Source organism: Notamacropus eugenii, chromosome 2 (assembly GCF_028372415.1).
Source record: "Notamacropus eugenii isolate mMacEug1 chromosome 2, mMacEug1.pri_v2, whole genome shotgun sequence".
Lineage (NCBI taxonomy): Eukaryota > Metazoa > Chordata > Mammalia > Diprotodontia > Macropodidae > Notamacropus > Notamacropus eugenii.
The window spans coordinates 206,667,696-206,694,295 of record NC_092873.1 but is presented as its reverse complement, the minus strand read 5'-3'; the positions used below and the strand labels follow the sequence as shown (position 1 = coordinate 206,694,295).

At 35.9% G+C, this 26,600-nt stretch overlaps 1 protein-coding gene across 15 annotated transcripts in view; it reads left to right on the top strand.

Moving 5' to 3' along the window:
• Nucleotides 1-4,563: 4,563 nt before the first annotated feature.
• The window catches only part of TRDN (triadin), a 561,781-nt gene continuing 539,744 nt past the window's right edge, over nt 4,564-26,600 (top strand). For 14 of the 15 annotated variants that reach the window (XM_072643208.1, XM_072643207.1, XM_072643206.1 and 11 more), the window contains exon 1: nt 4,564-5,163. In XM_072643208.1, the coding sequence (XP_072499309.1) occupies nt 5,142-5,163 (22 nt within the window). In that variant the 5' untranslated portion in view covers nt 4,564-5,141. The remainder of the gene's footprint in view (nt 5,164-26,600) is intronic. The other variant, XM_072643199.1, reaches the window with a different exon arrangement.

The window sequence follows — 26,600 nt, the reverse complement described above, 5'->3', positions numbered from 1 at the left end:
GCCCATCAACTGGGGAATGGCTGAACATATGAATGTGTATTGTAGGAATGTATATATGAATGGAATGGGATACTATTGTGCAATAAGAAATGATGAACAGGAACATATCAGAAAAACTTGGAAAGACTTGTACAAACTGATGCAAAGTGAAATGAGCAGAGCCAGGAAGACGCTGCGCACAATATCAACAGCATTGTATGATGACCAACTATGAATGACTCAGTTTTATTCAGCAACACGATGATCCAAGACAAATACAAAGGACTCATGAAGGAAAATGCTATCCACATTCAGATAAAGAAATGATGGCCTCAATGCAAATCAAAGCATATTTCTTTCACTTTCTTCTTTCTTGTGTTTTTTTCTTTTAATCTGTTTCTTCTTTCACAACTGTGACTAATATAGAAATATGTTTTACCTGACAACACATGTATAACCTATATCAAATTCTCTACCTTTTTTAGGAAGAGGGGAGGAGAGGGAGCAAAATTTGGAACTCAATCTTGTAAAAATGAATGCTAAAAATTATCTTGATATATAATTCATAAAAAATATTATTAATAAAAAAACTGAAAAAAATATTGAGAAAATCCTCTTTACTGCTTGTTCTGGAAAGACAGAGGATGAAAGATAAATTGGGGAGAAATAGAAATTTACTTTCAGTAATGACAGTCTCATACTGAGACAATTCAGCGGTAAGGCTGGTTATAAATCATTATCCAAGATCTTCTATCCTCTCTTTATAAAAATTTCTCTGGTTTCTCCAGTTGGAAAGGATTCTTCCCTCAGGAACTACACCCAAAGGAGAACTTTATAGTGTTATACATATTCTAATTATACATAATCTACTACAAGATTCTGCACATGTCTTATGACCCCTTCTAGACCCTAAATTTCTTAAAGATACAGGCCATTTCCTACTTATATTTGTATATGCTCCAGTCTCTAGCCTACTACACTGCACAGATTAAATTCTTAATAAATGTTGAATGATGGGTATAATAGGATCAGAGAAATAACATGATTTAAACCATTGAATAGGATACTACAGGCCTAAATTCAATTCTAGACCTATATGGAAAGTTATAGAATTCCATTATTTCATACATTTTTCATTTTGTAAAAACAAGGATATCTTTGTTGGTACTGCTTTGTCATTACACCCTAGGTACCACGAGATTTTTGCATTTGATTTGAAATGAAAGTCTTCCAAATGGGTGAGCTCTTTGAAAATGGGAAATATCTTTCTTTTCTTTTCATATCTCTGGGACTTTGAACATAGTGCTTAATATATGCTTCATTCATTCATTCATTGTAGGAACTAGAAATGTAATTTTATAATAAGTACGTTCTCCTTGAAAACAAAAGGTCTCTTTCTCTTTCTTTCTTTCTTCCTTCCTTTCTTCCTTCCTTCCTTCCTTCCTTCCTTCCTTCCTTCCTTCCTTCCTTCCTTCCTTCCTTCCTTCCTTCCTTCCTCTCTCTCTCTCTCTCTCTCTCTCTCTCTCTCTCTCTCTCTCTCTCTCTCTTTCTTTCTTTCCTTCTTTCTTTGTAACTAGCACACTGCCAACACATAGTAGGGACACAATAAATGCTGCTTGGTGGACTGATTGGAAAGATGAAAACTAACTAGATCTTGAGAATTGTTCACATTTTAGACTGAATGATGGTTCTCAATTACATGGCCCTTTAAAGGCCATACTTCAAAGGCATCCTCTGAGGGAGATAATGTAAATATCATTCCTAGTTTACAGACAAAAAAATAGCCTTAGAAAAGTAAAATGGCTTGCCCATGACCGCGTACCTAATATGTTGAAGAGCTAGGATACGTAACCAAATCTCTTGACTCCTTATTTAAGTCTTCCAGGACACTTATAAAAAATTATAAAAGACCTTGGAGACTATCTAGTCCAACCCATACCTGCAGAACTCCCTCTATAATATCCCTCACAAGTAGCCATCTAGTCTCAGTTTAATGACCTCAATCCACTGCCACTTAAGACAACAACCCATAAATCGACCCTAAAGGTTTAAGGGTTTAATGAGTGTCTCAAAACTAAGCAGCTTATTCCCTGGGAAGGTATATTCATTATTTGAGTTTCCAGGAGAAAGACATTATACACACCTACTGAAATGCTTAGCAGATGCTTGTTTGCTAACTGATTGATGCTTTCATTGACAAGATAGTCAGCTTTTAGTTTTCTGAAGGTATCAAGTGATCCAGTTTAGCAACAAAATGGTATTTGCCAAAACCTGAATAGGGCTCTTATGAGAAATACATTATATTCTCAATGAAAGAAACATTCACAAGCTCTTTTTTGTTTTTTTGGGGAGGCTAAAAAAAAAAAAAAGGTTTTAAAGCAGCACAAAGTTTTTGTTTTTTTTTTAAATCAACTAATTTTTTTTTTTTTTTGGATCTGGCGAAGGAAATGGCAAACCACTCCAATATCTTTGCCAAGAAAATCCCAAATGGGGGTCATGAAGAGTCACACCTGACTGAAACGACTGAACAGCAGTAACAAACGTTTTGTTTTCATCCTCCTTTTCTCACATATACTTCATGAATGAATGGGGGAGAGGAATACTAATGAAGTTTCATTATTCTTTGTTGGTTCCAGTGTGGAATCTCTCTCTACTTATCATAAAATATAAGCTCCTTGAGTCTGACTCTATTTTATTATATCCCCAGAGACCAACACAATGCTATGGTCATAGTGTACCTAATGAATGGTTAGTGATTGGTAATAAATGGTTAATTCTTCTATGTTTTATAGAGGTCACTCAGGTAGTATTTCTCAGATGTAGAACTTAAAACCTTGATTAGTACAAATTTAAAATTTATGTTTGACAAGACTGGCTGACATGAAGTCATTTTTCAAGGGGGGGAGGTTGTGGCACAGGGGAAATTTGGCATCAGTAATTGACTAGCCATTTTATTTAAAGCAGCTAGGTGGCACATTGGATAGGGCTAGGCTGAGAGTCAAAGACCTGTTGTACAATCCTGTCTCAAACACATAATCGGTGTTTGACCCTAAGAAAGTTATTTAATCTCTTTTAGCCTTGGTTTCTTTTTCTATCGAATGAGGAGGTGGGATTCAGCGGCCTCTAAGGTAATATTTATGAAGTCCTTAGCATAGTGCCTGGCACATAGTACATATGGCATAAATGCTCATTCCCTTGTCTTTCCCTCTAAGGACCCTGCCAGTCCTGAATCAGTGATTTTGTGATTTTCACTCTGGGGAACAAATGACCCTGTTCTCTGTTTTTATTGGCTGAGATGACTGACTGTACTGAAAAGCAATTAAAATGCTTGATGGATTTAAACATTAAGACCTATTTTGTCCAAAGATTAAAAATATTTGAGTGAAATTAAATGGAAAGGGTCTTGGGGGCATAAACTGGGAAGGAACTAATTGCCCTAGTATCAAACACTGACCTTCTAGCCTGCATTTGCCTTCAGAGTGCTCTGATTCTTCTAGTGAGCCAAACTGTGATACCCACCATTATCTGCAAGTAGTAAGTATGTGAATCCCACTGGAGGTTTCCATAATGTAGAGACTACAACAAATATGGAAAATATTCATATTCTAGGAGAAAAAACCAACAAGTTGAAGATAAAAAGGTTAGCTAACCTAAAGTTGTCTTGGTTAGGAAGATGGAACTCATACATAGGAACTGTCAAGACTTAAGAATTTAGGAACTGTTTATGAATTTATGAATTATCAATGGCCTTTGAGCCTCCATCTCCCACCTCTACTATCAATCATTAGAATATTTCTTTGTTCATTATCACCTTACCCTAGGTGGGACGGTGAAATACAATCAGCTAATTTGACTAATTATTAAGCATCCCAGATCATCTTGAGAGAGGACGAGGGCTATAGAGAAGAAACTTGACATTACTTTGTAAGATGAGGTTTGAGAATTACTTGTGACTATAACCCTCTCTCCACCTTCCCTCCACCAAGATGACTGCAAGAGATTTAAGTTTTCTGCAAAGTTTTTTATTGCACATAAATGTTTAGAATGCATGGGTCCCCCAGTATTGTATGGTACAAGGGTGTGGAATCTGTGGCCTCAAGGCCACATGTGGCCCTCTAGGTCCTCAAGTATAGTCTTTTGACTGAATCCAAACTTCACAGAACAAACCGACATCAGCCCTTTGACTGAATCCAAACTTTTGTTCTGTGAAGTTTGGATTCAGTCAATGGGCCATACTTGAGGACCTAGAGGGCCACATGTGGCCTTGAGGGAGGTAGCAGTTTCTCTACTCATGGTCTAGTAAATTCAAAAGCTGTGGGTTATGATTATTATTTTCTTTCAGTATTTGACAGCCACTTTCTCCCATGTGAAACTATTAACTTGAGGAAGCTACAGGTCTTAGTAGCTGTGCTGACAAATGTGACCTTGCATTAATAAGTAGAGTCACCAAGGGGAGCTGGGACAGACAGAGATTCACATTGGAGAGAATTACCTAAGTCTGTCCTCCCCTTTGGCTCCGGGAGACAGCAAGGGACCCTCCCCAGCCCAAATAAGGAAAGGGAGAATGTACCCGGCATTGAGTGCACTAAGAATAAACCTGAGCTCCTGTGGATAAGGTTACTCTCAACACATTTTGTTTTCTGTGACACAGACCCCAAAGATCTGTAATTATCCTGGGATTGCTGTGGGGGTTTGCCTGCTTCTTCCTAGTTATTTTGCCTGTGTGTGAGCACGTGTGCATCTGTTGGTGCCCGGGATCTTTCCATCTCTCGGCTTGGTTGCTCCCCTTTGGCACTGGAGAGCTGGTGTGCTTGTGCTCCCGGGTGTGTGGATGTGTGTGGAGGTGGGGGTGGGGGGGTCTCAGCAGTGCCAAGTCCGAGGGAGGCAGGCAGGGCTATTTTTGTTCGAAGCTGATACTTTTTGCATGAGTTAAAGTCACTGCCTAGAAGAGGGTTCAGGTTGTTTCCGGGGGGAGAACTGTGCAGAAGAGACCCAAAGTTCAACGAAGCCCCAAGAAGCAGCTAGAACAGCAAGGAAAAAAGCAGGGGCCCCCCACAAGTGAACAGTGCACCCTCTGGCTGGGCCAGCTCCAGGACCCTGAAGCATTCTTCAGACTGCCATCTTAACAGCACTTTTTTAAACTAACACTCACCCCTGCCACCATGACTGAGATCACAGCAGAAGGTACTGTAACCATTTTCTAACACAACTGTAGGGAGATCTTGAATATGACAGATGCACTGAATTGATGTACAACAGATGGAAAGAGGCCCCTGCCATTTTCAGACTGGAATACACAGCGTGGTGTATGTTGTTTGTGATTGTGTAGGGGGCTGGGGCCTCAGGGGACTTTGTTGTGGGGGTGAGATGGGAAGGGTTCTATACGTGTCTGCTTTGTTGTGGGGGAACTGTTAAGGGCTGGCCGGTGGGCCTACTGGTTAAAAAACTTATTGGCCCCCAATTCTATAAATAGCTCTGTATCTGTAATATGAGAGTAGGTGCCTGAGTATGAACCTTCCATGAGAGTGGGTGGAGTTTATGCTAAACTTAAACAATTAGGCTTAATATTTATCCTTGAAGATATCTTGTTTTTAAACACACACAGACACGTGTGTACATATACATATATGTACATATACACAGCTGAGTTAATTCAAGATTAGCATTTTACTTCTTTTCTTGTAGCTTATCATATATAAAAATATGTATGTATCTTCCTACATATGTGTATATAAATATATACAAAAGTCTTAGTGCAATTTAAAATATTAATAGTTTAAAATCATTAATTGTTTAAAATTATACTAAGGCTTTCGGAATACCTTGTGTAGTCACACAAACATGAAAATATGCTTAGTCTAAAATAGTCTTGGTATATTTTATATTCCGTTGAACATTCAGCTGAATATTTTTATAGTAAAACAAAATTACTTTAGATCAATGAGAGAGAGAGAGAGGAGAGGGAGAGGGAGGGAGAGAGAGAGAGAGAGAGAGAGAGAGAGAGAGAGAGAGAGAGAGAGAGAGAGAGAGAGAGAGAGAGAGAGAGGAGACATAGTTTAGTTTCCAAAAATCCAAATTCCTTGCCCACTGATAAGGAAGAAATCTGCTAAAGGAAAGACGTCACCTCCATTCTTTAGAAAAATGAGAACACATTTAATATAGCTTTTAAGTTTCAGAGTTCAGAGCTCATCTATCTCTAATTTGCTTCTGGCAGTTAGAAGAAAATGAAACAGGTGGTCCTTAGTGCTCGACAGTTTCCAGATTGGAGTGTTGGCCAGAGGAGCTGGTGAAATAGGAGGTTTGTGGTCTTAGCTCTTTGTGAGGTTATTAGGCCAGGGTCAAATTTTCAGTTCCTTATTTTTCTTTGCAAGCTTGTAGCTGGAAATTGTCATGAGAATCTAAGAAATAATCATTTGCATTTTCCAAATGTTTTATGCCTTGTAATTTAAAAGACACCAAAATTTAACATTATTCAATCTACCATTTAGAATTTGGAGGCTGAATGTGAACAGTTTTGTGTTATTTTGTTTCTTCTATTGTTTGAGGACCAACATTTATAAAGCAATTTATACAGGAATTTAAAATTTGCAAAAACCCTTTACATGTCATTTCCTCTGAGCATTAAAAAAATCTTTTTTAGTTACTACATACATTATAATCCACATTTTATATATGAGAAAACTGAGTCATAAAGCTAGTATGTATCTAAGGGGAGATTTGAGCCCAGGTTTTCCCAACCTGAAGTCCAGCATTTTGGAAGAGTTGAATAAATGCTTATTAATCTGTTTGATATACGACTCACGTTCTATTTGGTTTATTCTTGGAGAAGGCTCTACATGATAACCACAACTCCAGCCCTGTGCATGGTATTTAGAGACACGTGTCCTTAGTTCTTTACCTCTGAATAGCATTGACCTTCAGCAGAATTATAATACCAACTGGCTAAAATAAACCATTCCTTACTTGTACTTGGAGCAGGCTCAGTAGATCTTTGCAATTGTTTGTGGAAGCTTTCTGCAAGTGAAGTCTTGGTTACATGCTAAAATGCTAGTTCCTACTGTCCCCAAGTGTAGCATTTTAGGAGCAGTGGGGATGATATCCTTCCTTTTTGTATGTCGTATATACAGTAATCAACATTTAGAATCTAATTTCTTAAATGACCCTCAGCCAGAGCTCAGAATATTATCTATGCCCTGACTACTCCAGCTTCATAGGATCTTAAATCCCTGCATCGTCATTTCCAGCTTTTTCTCTCTCCTTTTATGTCTTTCATTTCAGTGATAGTCAAATGCCATTAGCCTGTCTGCTAGAGAGAGCTTGCCCCTGAAGATAGGTGTTAGAGTTAATGCATAAGGGTGTTCAAGGTGCCCTCTCCAACTATTAAGCTATGTATTATAACACACTTTCTTTGCCTTTGCTCTCGGGCACTTCTGCTTAACTTAAACAATATGTCACACTTTGCTGTAGCTAAACTATTTATCAAATGGCCTTCTCCTTCATTTGCTACATATCAAGGAAAAGGATTATGGAATTTTAGAGCTAGGAGAAACCTCAGAGACAATCTAGTCTACCATGCCTGCCCCTTCAACCCTCATCTTTATTTCTGTATGAGAAAACTGAAACCCAGAGAGATCAAGAGACTGGCCCATAATCACACATAGAGTTAGTTTGTTGTGGAAGGCTGTTCAGACTTGTGCCGTGGGTGCTAGTGATACTGGAAACCATTTAACTGTGCATATATCTCATGGCTCTTCCCTACTGCCCCTCTGTCTGTCTCTCCCTCCTCAGATACCATCTCTACACAGATGCCTGCCAGATTCATATATCTAGCCTTATTTTCTCTCCCAAGCTCCAGTTCCACATAATTAAATATCCAGTGGACAAAAACATTAGATACTACATCATGATCTCAAATTCAACATCAAAAATCAAACCAAAAGAAAAGAAAACAAAAACCCCTCATCATGCCCTTCCCTCCAAAACCCAACACACTTCTGAGCTTCCTGAAATCTGTCAAGAGACCTCCTATTCTTCCAGGAACAACAAGTTCACAGCCTCAAAGTCATCATTCATTTCCTCACTCTCTTTCACCCAAGATAGGCAAAAATTCGCCAAGTTATGTAATATCTACTTCTACAGCATCTCTCAATCTGTCCCTTTATATACCCCTCAAATGGCTAAAACCTCAGGTCACCTATCTCTTGGACTATTGTAGTAGTCACCTAATTAGTCATCCTGACTCAGGTTTCCTTTCTCTCTCTATTTCATCCTTCATAAAGCTACCTAAGTGATGTTCTTAAAGCATGGGTCTGATTATGTCACTCCTCATCAATTAACTCCAGTGTTTTTCCATTACTTCTAGGATCAAATACAAACTCCTTTAAGATCTTCACAACCAGGTTCCTATCCACTTTTTTAGTTCTTCTAATTCTTCTCCTCATACACAATACTGGTCTTATTATTATTTATTATACACAGCATTTCATCTTTTGCCTTCATACTTTTATATAGGTATGCTTTTCATGTCTAGAATATCTTCCTCTTTCCCCCACACCCCCAAATCTCTAAATTCCTTCAAAAATCAGCTCAAGTTACACTTCTTGTATGAGACAAAATTTCCTGACCCACCCTTATACTTACTTTTCCCCAATAAAATTACCTTGTATAAATTTATATATGTGAATGTGGCCTCCTTTGATAGAATATAAACCATTAAAGGCAAGGACAATTTCATTTTTGACTTTAAACCACTAATATCTAGCAAATTGTCAGGAACTTTATTAATAAATGCTTATTGACTGATTGATTTGATTGACTTGCAAAACTTAGGTAACCTATGAGAGGTTTGCAGGGACCTCTCTAAGGAGACTGGTCTGCTGTATCTCTGATGTTGAATCTTACTGATATGATAATCAAGATCAAACTTCAGATTATACCAGACTCCCCAAAAATCTGGGATGAGAGACTGGAACATCTATTTTATGTTCTTCTATGGTTCTAACCCTATACTGACATATACTAAGAGAATTTGAACTATTCTTTTTTATAACATACCAGTTCTGCATTTATTTTTAGGACAGCCACAAATTTTCATGACCTGTAGAGGTACCCCATATGCTAAGACATTAAGGGTCTTCTACTCCTATAAGGAACTTTTTAGGTAATCTTACTATAGAACTATATTCCTTCTAGATATTAGGTGAGCTTAATACCTCAGTCCCAATTTATTATAGACAAGGCTAATAGGGAAAAAGGCTCCAAACATGTAAAAGTCATAGAGTGAGACAGGTAATAGGTCAATGTTGCTGTCAAAGACAACATACAATATGTATGTAGCATAACTTTGTATTTACAGAATTAATAAAAGAGTAGATAAAATAACTTTTGATGATCAAATGGGAACTCTTTTTTTGTTTTTATTTTATTAATTTTATTTATTTTCAGTGTTCCACAATCACTACCATATAACTTAGATTTCTTTTTCTCTCCCTCCCCTCTACCTTTCCTCTCCCTCCTGGAGATGGCATACAATTTTACATAGGTTCTACACATACATTCCTGTTAAATACAATTTTCACCACAGTCATGCTGCATAGAAGAATTGAAATGAATGGGAGAAATCATAACAAACCAAAACGTAATACAAAAGAAAATGATCTGCTACATTCTGCAATTGAATTCCACAGTTCTTTTTCTGGATGTGGAAGGCATTTTGCCTTAAAAGACCATCGGGAATTTTTTTTTTAAAGTCCTTGCATTGCAATGAAGTTCCAAGTGTACCAGAAAAAACTCTTGCACACTGTGGTTGTTGCTGTGTATCAAGTTCTCCTGGTTCTGCTCCTTTCACTCAGCATCAGCTCATATAAGTCTTTCCAGGCCTCTCTGAAGTCTTCCTGTTCATCATTTTTTATAGCACAATAGTATTCCATTACATTCATATACCACAACTTGTTCAGCCATCCCCCAATTGATGGGCATCACTTCAATTTCCAGTTCTTAGCCACCACAAAGAGATCTGCTATATTTTTGTACATGTGGGACCCATTCCCATCAAATGGGAACTCTTAGAGAGAACTTGAAAAATTATTATATGACTGCTACCAGTAATCTCCCAGTTACATGATATTGATACTAATAATAGATTACTATACGCCTAGAATTTCAATGGACCTAAAGGGTAATACAATAAAAAGATGCACAGTAGGCTATAGAATAGTATAAGAAATTAAAATAAAAAGTGATATAAAAAATCATTTAGGACTTTCATAATAAGGGGAAAAGAGATAAACTGGTCATTAAGTAAGAGTGAAGGATAACAGATAAAAGATATGAAGAAGAATAGGAAAATAAAGATGCCACCAAAGTTTCTAACCCCGAGAGCAAGTTTTATTGGTAAAAAGAGAGGAAACAGTGAATTTAGCTTTGAAAATGCTGAATTTAATGAGACAATGAGTAGACTATTGAAATGAAGATGTAGACAATTGAAGATATGGGATTATTGGAGAGTCAAGTGAAGATATAAAAATAACTTGAACATATTTGAATACAGAAGGAAAGGAAGCTGTGAAGAAACAAAAAGAGTCATGAAATAATTCTAGTGTTATATTAGAGTTAGCTTTTTCATTTACTGCTTATGAGAACTTGGGGAAATCATTTAAATCCTTTGTGGTTTCAGTTTCCTGATCTGAAAGCAAATGTGTCATACTAGCTAATATTTAAGATATCTTCCATCTTTACATACTATAAACATTAGAGTATTAAAATGTAAATTTCTTGTCTTTGTATTTCCATCACCCCGGATAGTGCTTGAAAACAGTTCCAGCACTTGTTGAATAACTGAGGACAGTGACTGAACTCTATTTCAGTGCTTATTGATTAAGGGCAATGAGCCTTTTTCCATCCTTGTATCCACAATACCTTATGCAGTTTTATTCAGATATTAAGTACTTCAGTTAGGTTCAACATTCATTTATTTAATTCCTTGTATATGGGAAACATTATGATAGGTATTACAGATAAAGACAAAAACAAAACAGTTTCTATCTCAATGAACTTGCATTCTACTGTTTAATGATTTTAAAATTGAACTCTTTTGCTAGGGAGTCAATGAGTGATGAGTAAAATGAATTATAAGAAGTAATGAGGAACAGGTTAAAGTTAAAAACTGTAAATCTGTATTGAACTGGATGGAGAATTCTCCCTCATCCTCTTGAATAACTCTTTGAATCTCCTGTTAGAATGTGAGTTCTGTGAAGGCAGGGACAGTATTTTTTCCTTTTCTTTACATCTGCAGTCCTTAGCACAGTGCATATAGTAAGTACTGAGTGACTGATTGATTGATTAAGGGGCCAGGGATCAGGTTGAGTATGGTAAGAGAAATGAGGGGAAAAAATGTCAAGTAAGGGAGCTGTGGTTAGAGTTGGGGATATTAGTTATATCTTGAAGATAAAACTGATGATAATGAGGCTTAAGACGGGCCACTCTTTTATGTGGTCGGTCACCATAATGCAGAAGCCTGGAGATTATAGATTCAGAGGTGCAGTGAACCTTGGAAACCATGCAATCTAATCCCTTCATTTATAAAGTGAGAAAAATGAGGAACAGAAGTTCAGTGAATTGCCAAGGTCACATGAGTAATATCTGACAGAAGTCAGGTCCTCTTATTACAAATTCAGCATTCTTTCCACTGTAACACATTACCTCACAAGCAAAGTGAGATTTAAAACACAAAGTCAAAGAGTCTGAGTAGAAGAATGTTAATTAGGTTCCGAGGTCCTTTGGAAACAATGTATCGGGTTTTAAGAGACAGTAGTTAATATCAGCAATAATTTGCATAATGTCATGGAATCCGCTTGATGGTAGTCTATGGTTCTAAGAAATGGTATTATGAAATGAGGAGAAAGTCATTGCATCATTTTGATCAGGAAAATAGGAAAAGATTTAGTCTATGTAGGAGACAATAGTAGATGATGGGACTTCCTCCTTGACTGATTTTTAGTTAAGGTGAATAAAGGGAAAGAAGAACTTAAAAACAGCTATAGTAAAAGAGGGGAATTTTACTTCCATAGGATGAGATTTTTATAAGGAATAACAAAAAGAAGACAATATGTATCAGTAGAGGAGGAGAACAGGAGTCAATTGAAAAGGTAGAAGTGAGATGCATATTCCGGCTTTTGATGTGGATACCAGGGATAATAGAAATATTAGGGTGATAGATAAGATGGGGAGCCTCTTAGAGGCAGGAGAAAATGAAGTGTTTTGGGGATATGAGATTCTAATATAGGAGATAACAAATGTCAAATGAGATGAGGCAGCCTCACAGAATGCACAGAGGTAGTTCAAGTTAGACCTTTAATGTTCAAAATGAAATCATAGTCTACAGTGTTCTACCCTACATAGTGGATGTGTCTATGAGAATTTCTTAATAACTGTTACTCACCCAAAGTAGAATAGGATGCCTTAGGAGGTAGTGAGTGATCCTGTGTGGAGTTCAAGGAAAGGCTGTATGACAACCAGATGGGGATTTCTTTCTGGTATAAATTGTAGGAGATGGCCACTGGTCAATCAGTCATCAAACAATGACTAAGTACCTACTGTATGCCAAGCACTGCACTTAGTATGAATTAAAACAAGGAGGGAAGGAGGAAGGAAAAAAGGAAGGAAGGAAGGAAGGAAAGAAGGAAATAAACCATTCCTAATCTCAAGGAGCTTAAATTATAAACTCCTTTAACTTTGGAATTTGATTTTGTGAATATACTTCTTTTAATTGTCTTAGGTGAAAAACTGGAGTTGGGTAAAGAAGCTTAGTGCTCTAATATATTTTAAAAAATCAACAAACTATTTGCAAAGCTGTCTTGGTTGATGACTGACTTTACTTCTTTGCTAATTGAGGGAACAATCATGCCCAGTCCATGATACATAAATACCCAGTGAATAAAAACAAAAAGTATATTTAGTTCATTTTAAAGTGTATTTTGCAAAGTAAGCCTGGCCATATTCCACTGGGAAGCATGGTCTCTTGGCTTAAGAAATGTTTTGTAATATTCCTCCCCTCCCATGCTTGATTCTATTTAAGCAAATGGTACAAATGGAAAATGTTTTTCTTAGCAGCTTAAATGCTTCTTAATTTTTCTATTTCTTTTCGGACATCATTTTGATTGTAATTTAAAAATCATGCTAGTTTACAATGCTGGAATGAATTGAAGATATTCAGCCATTATGCTAAAGGCTTAAGGATCCTTGGAGACTTTAGGCCTCAAATGTTGTTTCCATTAATGTTTAATCAGTTAACAATATTTAATACCAGAGAAGTATAAAATAGTACAACCAAGCACTTTTAAAATCATTTCCATTGACCTTTGGGTTGAATATATCAAACTGAAAAGAGAAGGCATGACTTATCAGTTTAGTTTGTAGTCTTACAAATCCATTCAATTGGAACTTAAAGGTAGCATCAACCAATTTTTTATATTCCTTTTCCAGACTAGAGCAAGAATTCTTTGGGGATATCCTCATTGCATGAAACTACATGCATACGTGTATACAAGCAGCGTATTTCAATAGAACAAATAAGAGGAAAGCCCCATTAGATACCATGTCTTAAAGCAATCTAGTCATTTCTAGCTTGTGGATTTCCATCATTAAAAACAATTCGTATTTGAAACTTCAAAACAGAGTGATCTAACAATGACAACAGAAAGACATCAATCAAGAGTTAAAGAGGTGTCCTCCCCCTTGCTTACAATGGGGTAATTGAATTAGCCTGGACACTGTAGCACAAGGTAGGATGTAACCAGGTACTTTCTTTTAGTTTTATGTGAACATATTTTTCCCTAAAGTGAGACTTATGCAGAGATAGATGAACTTCCTAGTCCAAAAGGACTGTATTTTCCCTCTTCAAAGAGATTTTAAAAGAATATCCTCCACACATATGTAATGAATAAAGACCTGCTCCTCTCTCTCTCTGTGCGGTTCCTTAAGCATCAAAAGCATCCCCATCTTTATGCCTGAAGTCAAGTTGTCAAAGGCACAATGAATCTAAGACTTTGTGAGATCCTTTGGTATGTAAATGAGCTGGCTCCCCTACAATTCAAAGAGTAGATTTAGGTTGTAATTTCCTTTAAATATCAAAACCTGAACCCAGTTTAGACTGTTTGTTTATAATTTGGTTCTGCACAATTAGCCTGATGTTTGTAGGGAAGAATATTCTGTAAAATACCATTTTAACGAATACTAATGTAGATTAATTATGGAATTTTGGATCTCTAAGGGACTTTAGAGATTACCTAGTCAGATATTTTACAAATCCAAATGCAAAACAGTCTAGAGTTACTGATTCTGACCCTTAGGGCTGTGTTTTGACTTGGCAGACAGGACATGAGACCTAAGAAAATGAGACACCAGTTCTATTCTTGGTCCTCTACTTACTTTACCATTCCACCTGTCCCTGATATAAGGTATCCATCTGTTAAAAGAAAAAAAAAACTCATAAGTACTGATTGGAAAATAATAATAGTTTTCTGAGAGGAGAAATGCACTTGTACATAATAGAGAACCAGTGAACACAATATATTTAGACTTCCAAATTCCATTTCAAAAGTGAAAATTACGTTTCAAAAAGGATACCATACAACTTATTACTTTAGCTTTGTAAGAGACACTATGCTAGGAAAAAAGGGAGATAAAGATACATAAGATGTGATTCCCTATCTTCAGGGACTTTACAATTTAGTAGGAATAATAACCAGAATATAAATAAATAGAAAGCAAATTGTACTATTGTAAACACACAAGAGGGGTATGAAGTTCCGTGAGACTGAATAAGGGAGAAGTCCCTTCCAATTTTGGCATTTCTGAGGTGGGAATCAAGGAAAACTCTGCTATCAAAGGATTTGATCTGTTGGGTGGTGAGGAGAGGGGATTCAAAGACATGGGCAAAGGCACAGAGATATTAAAGTATGGATTTTACAGTTTAGATTGGCAAGAATGAAAACTATTGGAGGAGAGAAACACGATACAAAATTAGAAACACGCATTAGAACCAGATCGTAGAGGGCTTTAAATGCCATCCAAACATTTTTGAACTTTTTTGATAGGTAGCGGGGAGCCATTGAAAGTTTTGTGTTTATGAGATAATGGCATCAGACCTATGAAAGAAAATATTTATCTTGTAGCAGTATTCAGGATGAATTTGATGGCAGACATTGTCGTAAGAGGTTATTTATGTAGACTAGGCAGAGGGTAAACAGGTCCTGAATGAGGGTAGGCACAGTGATTATGATAAAGAGGGAATAGATACGAGAGAGTATGAAGGCAGAATCAAAAGAATTTGGCAACAAATTTAATTCAGTTAATTTATCAAATACCTAAATATGTAGAATGTGCTGAAAATACAAAGATGAAAAGGTTGTGAGAGTTTCCCAGCCCGAGTTCCTTGAGAACCTAGAGAGAAATCAACCCTCTATGTCTGTTGCTCAAAAAATGATTAGTCAGTCAGATAAAAAGAAAGAAAAATTTCTATGCATCAAGAAAGACTGCTCCTTGGAAGTTATTCCAATGTCTTAGAGTAGAGATGGGGTTTTTAATCACTTTTTGAACTTGCTTACAGTGTACATTCAATTGTGAGGCAGAATGGAAATGGAGGATGCATGCAAACTCTGGGGTCACAGGAGTTGCTCAAGGTCAGATTTGTTATTGTGGGAAATGAATTACTCCGTAGTTGGTCTTATAATAACTCCTGGTATTGGTAAGAAATCTCTAAGATAGTGGGGGATCCCTTTTAAAATGGAGTCACTCTTCCTCATTGTCTTGTTGCCAGGAAGGAAACTGAGGTTCTGCTTCCCCAGACCTCACAGTACTAGTGTTCATTTTTCTCCTCTGCAGAACAACATACAGTCTCTGATCTTAAATAGTTTTCTAGGGTGGTAAAATGCACATATCAAAAATGATAAACAGACAGATTTCAGAAAAACCTAGAAAGATTTCCATGAACTAATACAAAGTGAAGTGAGCAGAATCAGGAGAACTTGTATACAGTAGCAGCAACTTTTTGTAATGATCAACTATGAATGAATTAGCTCTTCTCAGCAATACAATGATTTAAGACAATTCCAAAGAACTCATGATGGAAAATGCTATCCACTTCCAGAAAAAGAACTGATGGACTCTGAATACAGATCAGAGCATACTACTTTTTTCGTGTCTTTTTCTTTTGTTTGTTTGTTTGTTTGTTTTCGGTCTGTTTCTTCTTTCACAACATGACTAATACGGAAATACATTTTACATGATTCTACATATGTAACCTATATCAACTTGCTTACTGTTTCGAGGAGGGGGCAAGAAAGGAAGGGAAGGAGGGAAAAATTTTGGAACTAAATTTTTATAAAATGTTAAAAATTGTTGTTACACATAATTGATAAAAATAAAGCACCATTTAAAAAATAAATGTACAAATAATTTGAGTATAGGTAATAGTTTGTTAAATGCATAGGAAAGGTCCAAATAGAATGGTAAGGTAAATTTGAGAAGGGAGATATCATTAATACCTTACAAGTTAAGATCACTTAAAGGAGGGGTCTGGGAAAGCAAAGGGATCAGGAATGGCTTTATAGAGAGAAATTGCAACTGAGTTGAGCCTTGGAGAATTGAAGGATTTCATGGGACCATTATAAGTTAACATTGACAGGTTTTTTGTTATTATGTTACAGTCATTCCTGGGTATTACTCCTCCCTACAGCTTCCCCATGCAGATAATTGAGCCTTCTCTTTTAAAAATTGCAAAAGTGCTGAGAAAAACCAACTTAACAAACTGCTACTTCTGACAGTGTAAAAATCTGTTGTGTCCTATCTCTTTACCAATTTTCCTTACCTGTAGTCCCCTACTTCTCTGCCCAAGCTGAAGAAGTCCATAGTACATAGTGGTATGTGTTTTTTTTTTATTTGTTTGCTTTGGTTTTGTCTTCATTTGCATAAGTAAAAGTCTGCATGCTCTTTTCTGCAGTGGATTGCTAGATTGCATTCAGTATTACTGGGAAGATAAACCAGCTCTTCAAAAAAAAAAAAAAAAGGTAATATAAGATTCCATGGTCTAAAATTCCACAAGGCAAAACAATCCAGAAGATGTGAAAAGTTCTCTAGAATGAAAAATTTTCTAGAATGAAACTGTGAAGCAGTTCTAAAAGGAAAAATTTATCAAAAGCAATTGATCTAGACAGGGTATTTCATCATCCAGTTTATACGTTAGACAAATATTTGCAGAAGAAGAAAGCAAGGGTCTACAGTGGAGACCTCCAGAAATACAAAATGTAATGACATGACACATGCATGTAATAATATTGGAAAGAGTGCTAAAGTTCAAAACAAACTGAGGATGGAGAGAAATGTTAAGAAGACTGAAAAGTATTTTTTTTTCTTTTTCTGTTACATTGCAGGAAAAGGGGATGGTCAGATAAGGTGTAGAATTTCTGTTTGACAATTTGTGACAATTCGATGGCAACATGATAGAACGGCTGTAGAATGGAATTCCCTTTTTCCATTTTGTTTGTGATTCCAAGGAGAAATATTTTTTGACAGGAAATGTCAGAACAAAAGTCAATAATAGAGAGTTGAGACCTAAGATAATGAGAGTGTCTACCTGTAGCCACCCTCAAAGAGTTCAGGTTACCAGGTCCAGATGAAGTATATCCAAGGCTATGCATATGTGGTTGTGATAGCCAAACCTCTGTCAGTGACTTTTTAAAGATCATTGAGTGTAAAAGTTCAGGACAGAAAAGGGAAGAGAAGAAAATAAGAATTTCTATACTGCCTACTATGTGCCAGGCACTGTACTAAACCCTGGGCAGGTGGTCAGAGGCTTTGATTTCCAAAAAAGGGAAGAGAATGTGATCTGGAAATTATGGGACAACAACCTTGAATTCAATTCTTAGAGGGAAAAAATCTGGAGCATTGCTAGAAAATTATTAGTGCATATATGAAATAGATAGTCATGAGCATGGAGAACCCTCATGTATTCATCAAAAATAAATTATGCCATAATAACTTCATTTTTGTGGGGGGAGTAGGATTGCTATGTTAATAAAACTAGGTAATGCATGAAGTACAGTTTACATAGATTTTAAGAATGCATTTTGCAAAGTCCCTAATGTTCTTGTTTTTTCTAAGAAATAAAAATATTTTCTGGGTGAAAGTACAGTGAGGTAGATTCAAAATGGGTTAAATAATTAAACCAAATAGTAGTTAATGGCTCCATATCAATACAGAGGATGATTTCTACCAGCTTATCTCTTTTGTTATCAAGAAAACTTTCCTAAAATCATAGCTATCTAGAATGGGCATGCCCAGAAGGTAATAGGTTCTCCCCCATTATAAATTTCCAAGGAAATTTTCAAGAAATTTCTCAAATAAGTAAGGACTGGATAACTTTTGAGGTACCTTCCAATATGAGGATTCTGTGAAGCTGATTATGTCTCCCAAGGTGAGCAATGAAAAAAAAATAATAATATGATTTTCAAGTGTTTTCCTTCTAAAAATAAAAAAGAACTTATAGTTAAAAAATCCTCCTTTTTACAAAAGAGAAATCTGAGGATCAGAGAGGTAAATTGATGACCATATTTATGTAACTAGTAAGTATCTAAGCTAGAATTTGGACTCTGATTTTATTAATCTAAATATGTGGGTTTTTTTTTCCTATTATACCAGCTCAATTAAAACAAATGACCTTGACCTTGTATATTGTATTACGCTAGTCACTGCCAAACAAATAAACTATTGCATTCTGGTCAGCTGAACTATTGGCTAGAGTTTAAACATTCTCATACTCATTGGTTCACGAAAGGAAGTATAGTCATCACCAAAGTCAAGACAACAACATGGTTAGACAGGCTGGATATTGCCAACTTGCAGAATAAGAGTTAAGATATAATACTTAGTTCAAGGTCCTGAGGTATCTATGGGCTGCCTATAAGACTGCATCAAAAACTGTGGTCAAAGTATTAACTTAGAAGAGGATGCATCAGAAATATGTGGTTACTAAAGGCAGCACTGTTTTGTGGCAAGAGTTGCTTTAAGAGTGGCAAAAGTCTTCTTCTACCACTTTAGCTATAGAGCAGTGCGCTGCTGCTTGATTAGTCCTGTCCTGACTTGCAAACTTCTCTCCATTTAAAGGATCACAGCTAGTGACTAAGAAGTTTTCCTTGCTCTCAGCTTGCTGATGAACCCATCATCAGTTTCAAAGGACTTAGTGAACTAGAGATTTATTTAATAATAATAGCTATTTATATAACACTTTTAAGGTTTGCAAAAGGCTTTATCCATTTAATTTCCTTTGATTCTCACAACTACTCTAGGAAGTTGGTGCTCTTATTACCTCTCTTTACAAATGAGGAAACTGAGGCCAACAGAGGTTATGAGTTTCAAAAGGTTGCACAGCTAGCAAGTGTCTGAAGTCAGATTTGAAATTCAAGTCTTCTTGACCCCACATCCATCATTCTATCCTGATATCGTGTAGCTCCCTCTTAAAGTTGCCTTTTTGCCTAAGGCAGATATCACTATCAAAGAAACCCGTTTGCTATAAATAGTTTGCTATTCATGTAACTATAAAACAAGACTGTTAATTATATACAGGACATTGGGATTCATAGGGCATGGATAGGACACTGTCCCTTTAAGAAAAATCAGTGAAAATTGATAGCTTACTTACTGTCCTTGAGCTAATGATCTAAGAAGTGATAGCATAATTTGAACAGAGATACAGGTGGGAACAGTACTTGTGGGTAATCTGAAGGGTAGTACTTTTGAAAAATTTTTCTCATTTAATTTTATAGAAGCTAAAACACAAACTTGAAAAGAGATTGAATTTCTTCTTTCAGTTAGCAGGGGAGTCACTCTGTAATGTGATATGGAGATTTTTATACATCTCCTCATTCCTCTGACAAAGTTCTCTTCATCACTACTAAAAGTTCACAGATCAAATTGTGGAAAGAGCATATGCTCTTTTTAGAGTCAGTCCTTATATAACCCTAATTAGGAACAAAGAGGGAAATAGGACATATTTATCACTAATAATGATGATTATTAATAATGATGATTGGTTGTTGTTCAGCTGTGTGCAACTCTTGCTTCCCTTGCCTTCCCTTCCCTTCCCTTCCCTTCCCTTCCCTTCCCTTCCGTTCCCTGTCTTTCCCTTTCCTTTCCACAACAACAACTCTTCGTTAGCCCATTTGGGATTTTCTTGGTAAGACACTGGACTGGTTTGCCATTTCCTTCTCCAGCTTGTTTTACAGATGAAGAAACTGAGGCAAATAGGATTATATGACTTGCTGAGGGTCACATAGCTAATAAATTTTTCAGACTGAATTTGAACTCAGGTATTCCTGACTCTAGGTCCATTGCTCTATCCACTGAACTGCTTAGCTGCCCACTGCACCACCTACCTACCTAGTAATAATAATATATCATTATTATAATAATGATAGTGATTAATAATAACTTTCATTTGCACAGTACTTCTAGGCTTATGTAAATTTTGCCCTTTAAACCTAAAGTGAAGAATTGAGGCATCTGTTTGGCTAATGTCAGCCCTAAAGATCCTCACATACTACCATATAATTAAAACACTTACATATTTAATCTATATTGCATATCATTTTGAGTAATTACATGGCATAATAAATAGAAAGTCAGCCTTAAAATCAGTTCCTGCCTCTGACATATAATTGTTGTAAGTCCACGGACAAATTACTTAAATTCAAGAAATCTCTTAAGATAATAAGTTGGAAAGGTGAGAAAGTGTGCATTGGTAAAGGGAATTACCTGAAAGGGAGTTCACTATATCAATGAGATCACGTGTCCAGTTTAGCAAAATATCTTATTTTACATATGTGCTTTCTACTTACAATTGATTTGCTTCATTTTATATATATGAAGTTCCTAATTTCATGTTATATTACTGGGGAGTAGATACTTTACCTTCTATTTATTTTGATTTCAACACTAATGTCTAGTAGAATACCTTTCACATAGCAGGTACTCAGTAAATGTTATAATATATAAAACTGAGGAGGGAGGAGATACATAGGTTAGTCATTCTCATGTAAACATTATTTAAATCATCTACATCATGTAGATACAGAAAGATACAGGCCTCCCCAACACTATTATTTTTCTTTTTTCTCACTTTTGCTAATCTGATCAATGTGAAGTCAAACCTCACAGTTTCTTTAATTTGCATTTCTATAGTTATTAGTGACAGAGCATTTTTCATATGATTATTGATAGTTTGGATTTCTTCTTTTGAAAACTGACTATCCTTTGACCATTTTTCTATTGAGGAATGGTTCTTAGGCTGAAAAATTTGAGTACTGATTCAATATTCCATTTTCAAGGTATTCCAAAAGTCTTAGTACTGTTGCTTAAAACTGTATATCTTGAAAGTGAAGCCTACATCAGAGAAATTTATTGAAGACTTTTTTCCCCCAAGGTACTCTTCTCCTTTTAATTTTTACATTAGATTTGTTTATGCAAAAAAAACCCCTTTTAATATTTTATCCCACAAAATTTTCCTTATCCCTTGTTTAGTCATATACTCTTCTTTTATCAATATATCAGAAAAACATTTTCTTCTTTGCCCACTCTAATTTTTTTAAGTTATTCTTTTTAACAATAGTCAGAGTTTCTATAACACTTTAAGATTTGTAAAGTACTTTACAAACACTATCTCATTTGATCCTCACAACTATGTGTAATGATAAGCAAAGTAGGATCCTTCGCTGTTTTTGTTTTAGTATAATCAAGATTCTTTAACTAGAGTTAGTCCATGTATTTGTATTGTTAATTATTTTAATGTGATTAAAGAAGATTTTCCCCAGCCATTTAATGGCCCTGCCCATTAAGGGGAGTTTGATTAGGAGATTTATGTAGGAAGGCCCATACCTTTTGTTAATGAGGCACTATTTCTCAAGGGTTGTAATGCCCTTTGGTTCTGAAAAATGTATAAGTACTCTGAGATGAGGCTTTGGAAGCAACTAAGGAGCCCCCTGGATTTGAAAACCCAGGTGTTGGTGCTTCTCTCTCTGGTAACTAGGTATGTATGGTCAGACAATTGGATCTGTCTGTTGATCTATGATGTATATATTGCTTATTTGCAGGCAGTTGGAAGCACTGTCTGTTGATCTGATTTCTCTGTATTTTCTCTGAAGTTCAGGGTGCTGACTTTTTCCCTTGAACTAAGTGAGTGATACATGTGCTTGATTAAAGTGATTATGGACCCCTCAAAAGTTGTTTTCCTTTTATAATAACGGATCAAAGGACCTGTGAAAGCAGGCCCTCCTGTGTATGTTGGGGTGCTAGCTTTTAGACCACCATGGGAGGTAGATGTTATTATTATCCCTGTTTTACAGATAAGGAAACTAAGGCATAGAGATCTTAGATGACTTGTCCATGGTCATCTAGGTATATGTTGCCATTTGGTGCTTGGCATGGTCTATGGTATGAACTTTTCATCTACATTTCTCTCTGCCACATTGATGTCTTGTTTTCTCAATATTTTTTCTGAAATTGTGAATCCTTCCCCTAGTAACTGTGTTCTTTAGTTTTTAATCAGACACTATGGTGATATGTGTGTTTGCTTCTCTGTGTTATGAACCTAATCAGTTCGACTCACTGATGAGTCTATTTTTCTTTAGTACCAAATAATTTCAATGACTACTGCTTTGTAATGCAGTGTGAAACCTTATAGACTCTCTTCCTTCCCACTCTTGTTCATCATTATCCTTTAGATTCTTGACCTTTTATTCTTCTATGTGAATTTTGCTACTATTTTTTTGTAGTTCTATAAATTTTTTTTTAGATGTTTAATTGGTATAGTCCTGAATAATGTGGATAATACTCTTATTTTCATTACATCACTTTGATCTACCCATGAACACTTAATGTTTCTCCAGTTATTTGAGGTTGTCTTTATTTCTGCAAAACATATATTATGGTTAGATTCATACGGTCCCTCTCAATGTTATTCCTGCAACATTAGCTCACATTTCTATAGCAATTTAAGGGTGAAAAAGCACTTTCCTCTCAATAACTCGGCTGGGTAGTACAAGGATCATTACCTACATTTTGTACATGAATAAACTGAAGCTCAGCAATTTGCCCAATATCACAAGGCTGGTAGAACCCAGGACTCCTGATTCCAATAACACTTTTTTTTTCCTCTGTAGAACACCATTTACTGCTTACTAAAATACTTTTCAACAATAACATTCATTCATCATATTCAGCAGTTATTTATTAATTTCCTCCAAAGGGCAAAATACCATCCCTAAGACCTGGAGTACATGCAATGTTTGGATAAAATGTAGATTCTGCCTTCATGGAATTTAAAGTTTGATAGAAAGGAGAAAGAAATGCTTTAATGAACCAACAGTGTAAGGATGGTTTGTATGTATCTACCACAGGCATCAGGTCTATCAATTCAGTTTATCAAACATTTTGATATGGTGCTGTCTGATTAATCATCCCAAAATATGTGGTTTTGTACATTCTATTTCTTTGCTCAAAAAATAAATCAAAGAGCATTTATTAAATACATAGTATATTACTCTGGAGTTACAAAGACAAAATGAAACTATATTTTCCTTCAAGGAAATTACATTATTTTGGAAGGAGATATGTTTAGGTAAAAATAAATATGTATACAAAGTAAATATAGGCAATTTTGGAGGGAGATATCAGACTTGGGATATCAGACAAAGTGGCACTTAAGATGAGATTTGTTGGAAATTAGGTATTCTAAGAATAAATGGCTGGATTTTGCCTCATCAATATAGTTTTAATTTCCTGTCCTATCCTTTATTGTTTTCAACATTCTGGCTGTTGCCTTTCACTAATTTTCTCCGTATTTCCTTTATCAAAATGATCTGCATATTGCTTTGTATATAGTATGTTTTCAATGAAAGCTTGCTGATAATAAGTGCAGATATCAAGAGAATCCATCTGATTTTTATAACTTAACTAGTACAAAATCAGAAGCAAGAATACAATGGGTTATTAAAATAGGTATATGTTAGAATCACTCAGGGGACACAATGGGTCTTCTAGAAATCAGGTACCACATCTATTTACCTTCAGTCAGGAATGCATATATAACTCACTTAAAATTACATCATTTATAAGACTTATAAAACACTTTTTTCACAACACTTCTCTAGAGTGGGTAATACATGTTTCATTTGTATAATGTAAGTGAGGAAATTAAATCTCAGAGAGGTTATATGATGTGCCCATGGTCACATAGCTAGTAAGTGCTATATTATTACTATTATTTTCAAAAATTGATTCTTTAAAATTTGTTGTCGATTTTTCAGAAGTTATTGGAGTTTACCAAATAGGAAGGTGACATGGTCAGATGTATAGTTTGGGAAGGTTACTTCAGTAGCTGAGTGGAAAATGGAATGGTGTAGGGAGAAACTTGAGACAAGAAGACCAACCAGAATGGCTGTTGAAACAATCCAGATGTAATGTGATAAGGTCCTGTACCAGAGTGGAGACAATGTCAGAGTAGAAAAGGGAGCACATATGAAATATTTTGTGCAACAGAATTGACAAGACTTGGGAATGAATTGTATATTGGGGAGTGAGAGAGAGAAACATTAAAGGATGGCACCTAGTTTGTAAGCCTGGGTAACAGGGAAGGATGATAGTAGCCTTAACATTAATTAGGAAATTAGGAAGAGGGTAAGATTTTGGGGAAAGATAATGAGTTCAGTTTTGAACATACTGAGTTTAAGATGTCTATGAGACATTCAGTTTTTACTCTCTAGTGGTGGATGGAAATGAATGACTATAGGTCAAGAGATAGGGTAGACCTGGAAAAGCGAATCTCACTCTCATTTACATAGACATAAGAGTTGAATTTATGGGTGCTGATGAAATCACCAAGTGAAATCATGTAGAGAGAGAAAATAATAGGGCCCAGGTAAGAACTTTGGTAAATATTCACTGTTAGCAGATAAAACTTAGATCCAGCAAAAAAAAGACTAAGAAAAAGTAGTCAACCAGGTATGAGAACAGCTAGGGAAAAGCAGTTTCAAAGAAAACTAGAGAGAAGAGATTATAAGTAGAAGGGGATGCTTTCCTGTGTCAAAGGCTAGACAGAGGTCAAGAAGGATGAGGATTGAGAAAAGGCCATTTGATTTGGTTGTTTTGGTTGGTGTTTGCCCTTTGTCTTTAAAGAGAATCAAAACAACATGATGTCAGTGTTAAGTGTATAGTATATCCAGCTGTGGCTGATCATGCCAATATGAGCTCAGAAGGCTCTACCGCAGATCATGCACACAGTTTTTATGACCATTAGGGAGGGAGATGACTCTAAAGAGATCATTGGCAATTTTGGAGAAAGGAGTTTCATTTGAATGATCAGGTTGGAAACCAGACTATTGAAAATTAAGAAGAGAATGAGCAGAAGGGAAATGGAAACGCTGACTCCAGATGGCATCCTCAGGTTTAGCTGGGAAATGTAGGAAAGTTATAGGCTGATAACTACCAGAGATCAGGTGAAGTTGTTTTAGGATGGAGGAGACATGGGTAGTATGCTTGTAGGCAGCAGAGAAACAGCCAGAAGACAAGGAGCAATGGATCATTAATGAAAGAATGAAAATGATAGAGGGAATAATCTACTAAAGATGATGTGATGGAATTGAATCATTTATTGATGTAGAGGATTTGTTAGGGAAGAAGTCTTTCATCCTTCACAAGTGGTTAACTAATGGATTTTACAAGTGGTTAATTTGACTAGATCTTGAGAAACAGTAACATTAGTCTTTGTTTTTGTTTTAGTTTTTCCCCACTGCTTCAAGTCATTTCAAAGAATATTTGTTGAGACCTTATACTGTTCTTAAAACTGAAATGACTTCCAAATGCACATTTCTACATGCATTATAGATACAATATAAACTATTAAAAGAAAAGAGAATTACAAGGAGAGTCATTTCCTTTAGAATGTGTAACCTTGAACTTCTTTGAAACATTCTTAATCTTCCTAGTTCAAACAGCCAAGCAAACGATGAATGTTTTTTTCTGTATCTTAGTCAATTAATAGAAAGCTGTCACTGCCAAAATTAAAAAAAAAAAAAACTTAAAACAAATAAAACAGGTCAGAGATTAATTTAATGGATTCATTAGTCATATCTGCTCCGCATTTCTTGCCTCAGGTAGGTAACAAGATAGTCTCCCGTTTTCTGTTTCAGACCATCTCTACATTATGCCAACAGAAACAGATTTCCAATGTATCCCTACTCCTGTGTTCATGGAGTTCTTCATTTTGAACTGTAAAAACTTTCATTTAATTAGAGTGTGATGAGGTTGAAGAACTTGAAATAAAGATGTGAAGGAAAGGTAATAAAAATTGGTCAAATGATAATCAATCAACAAAAATTCACTAAGCACTTACATGTCAAGTTTTGCATTAAGCACTAGGCAAAGAAAGGCAAAAACAAGCCCTATTCTCAGGAAATTGATATGTTAATGCTAAAAGCAGAAAGGTTAGCTTAGAGTTTTATAGCTGTGGAACTGGGATTTTAGAAAGAGTACTTATCTGACAGAAAAGATAGGGCAAGCTTGAAAATGACGCA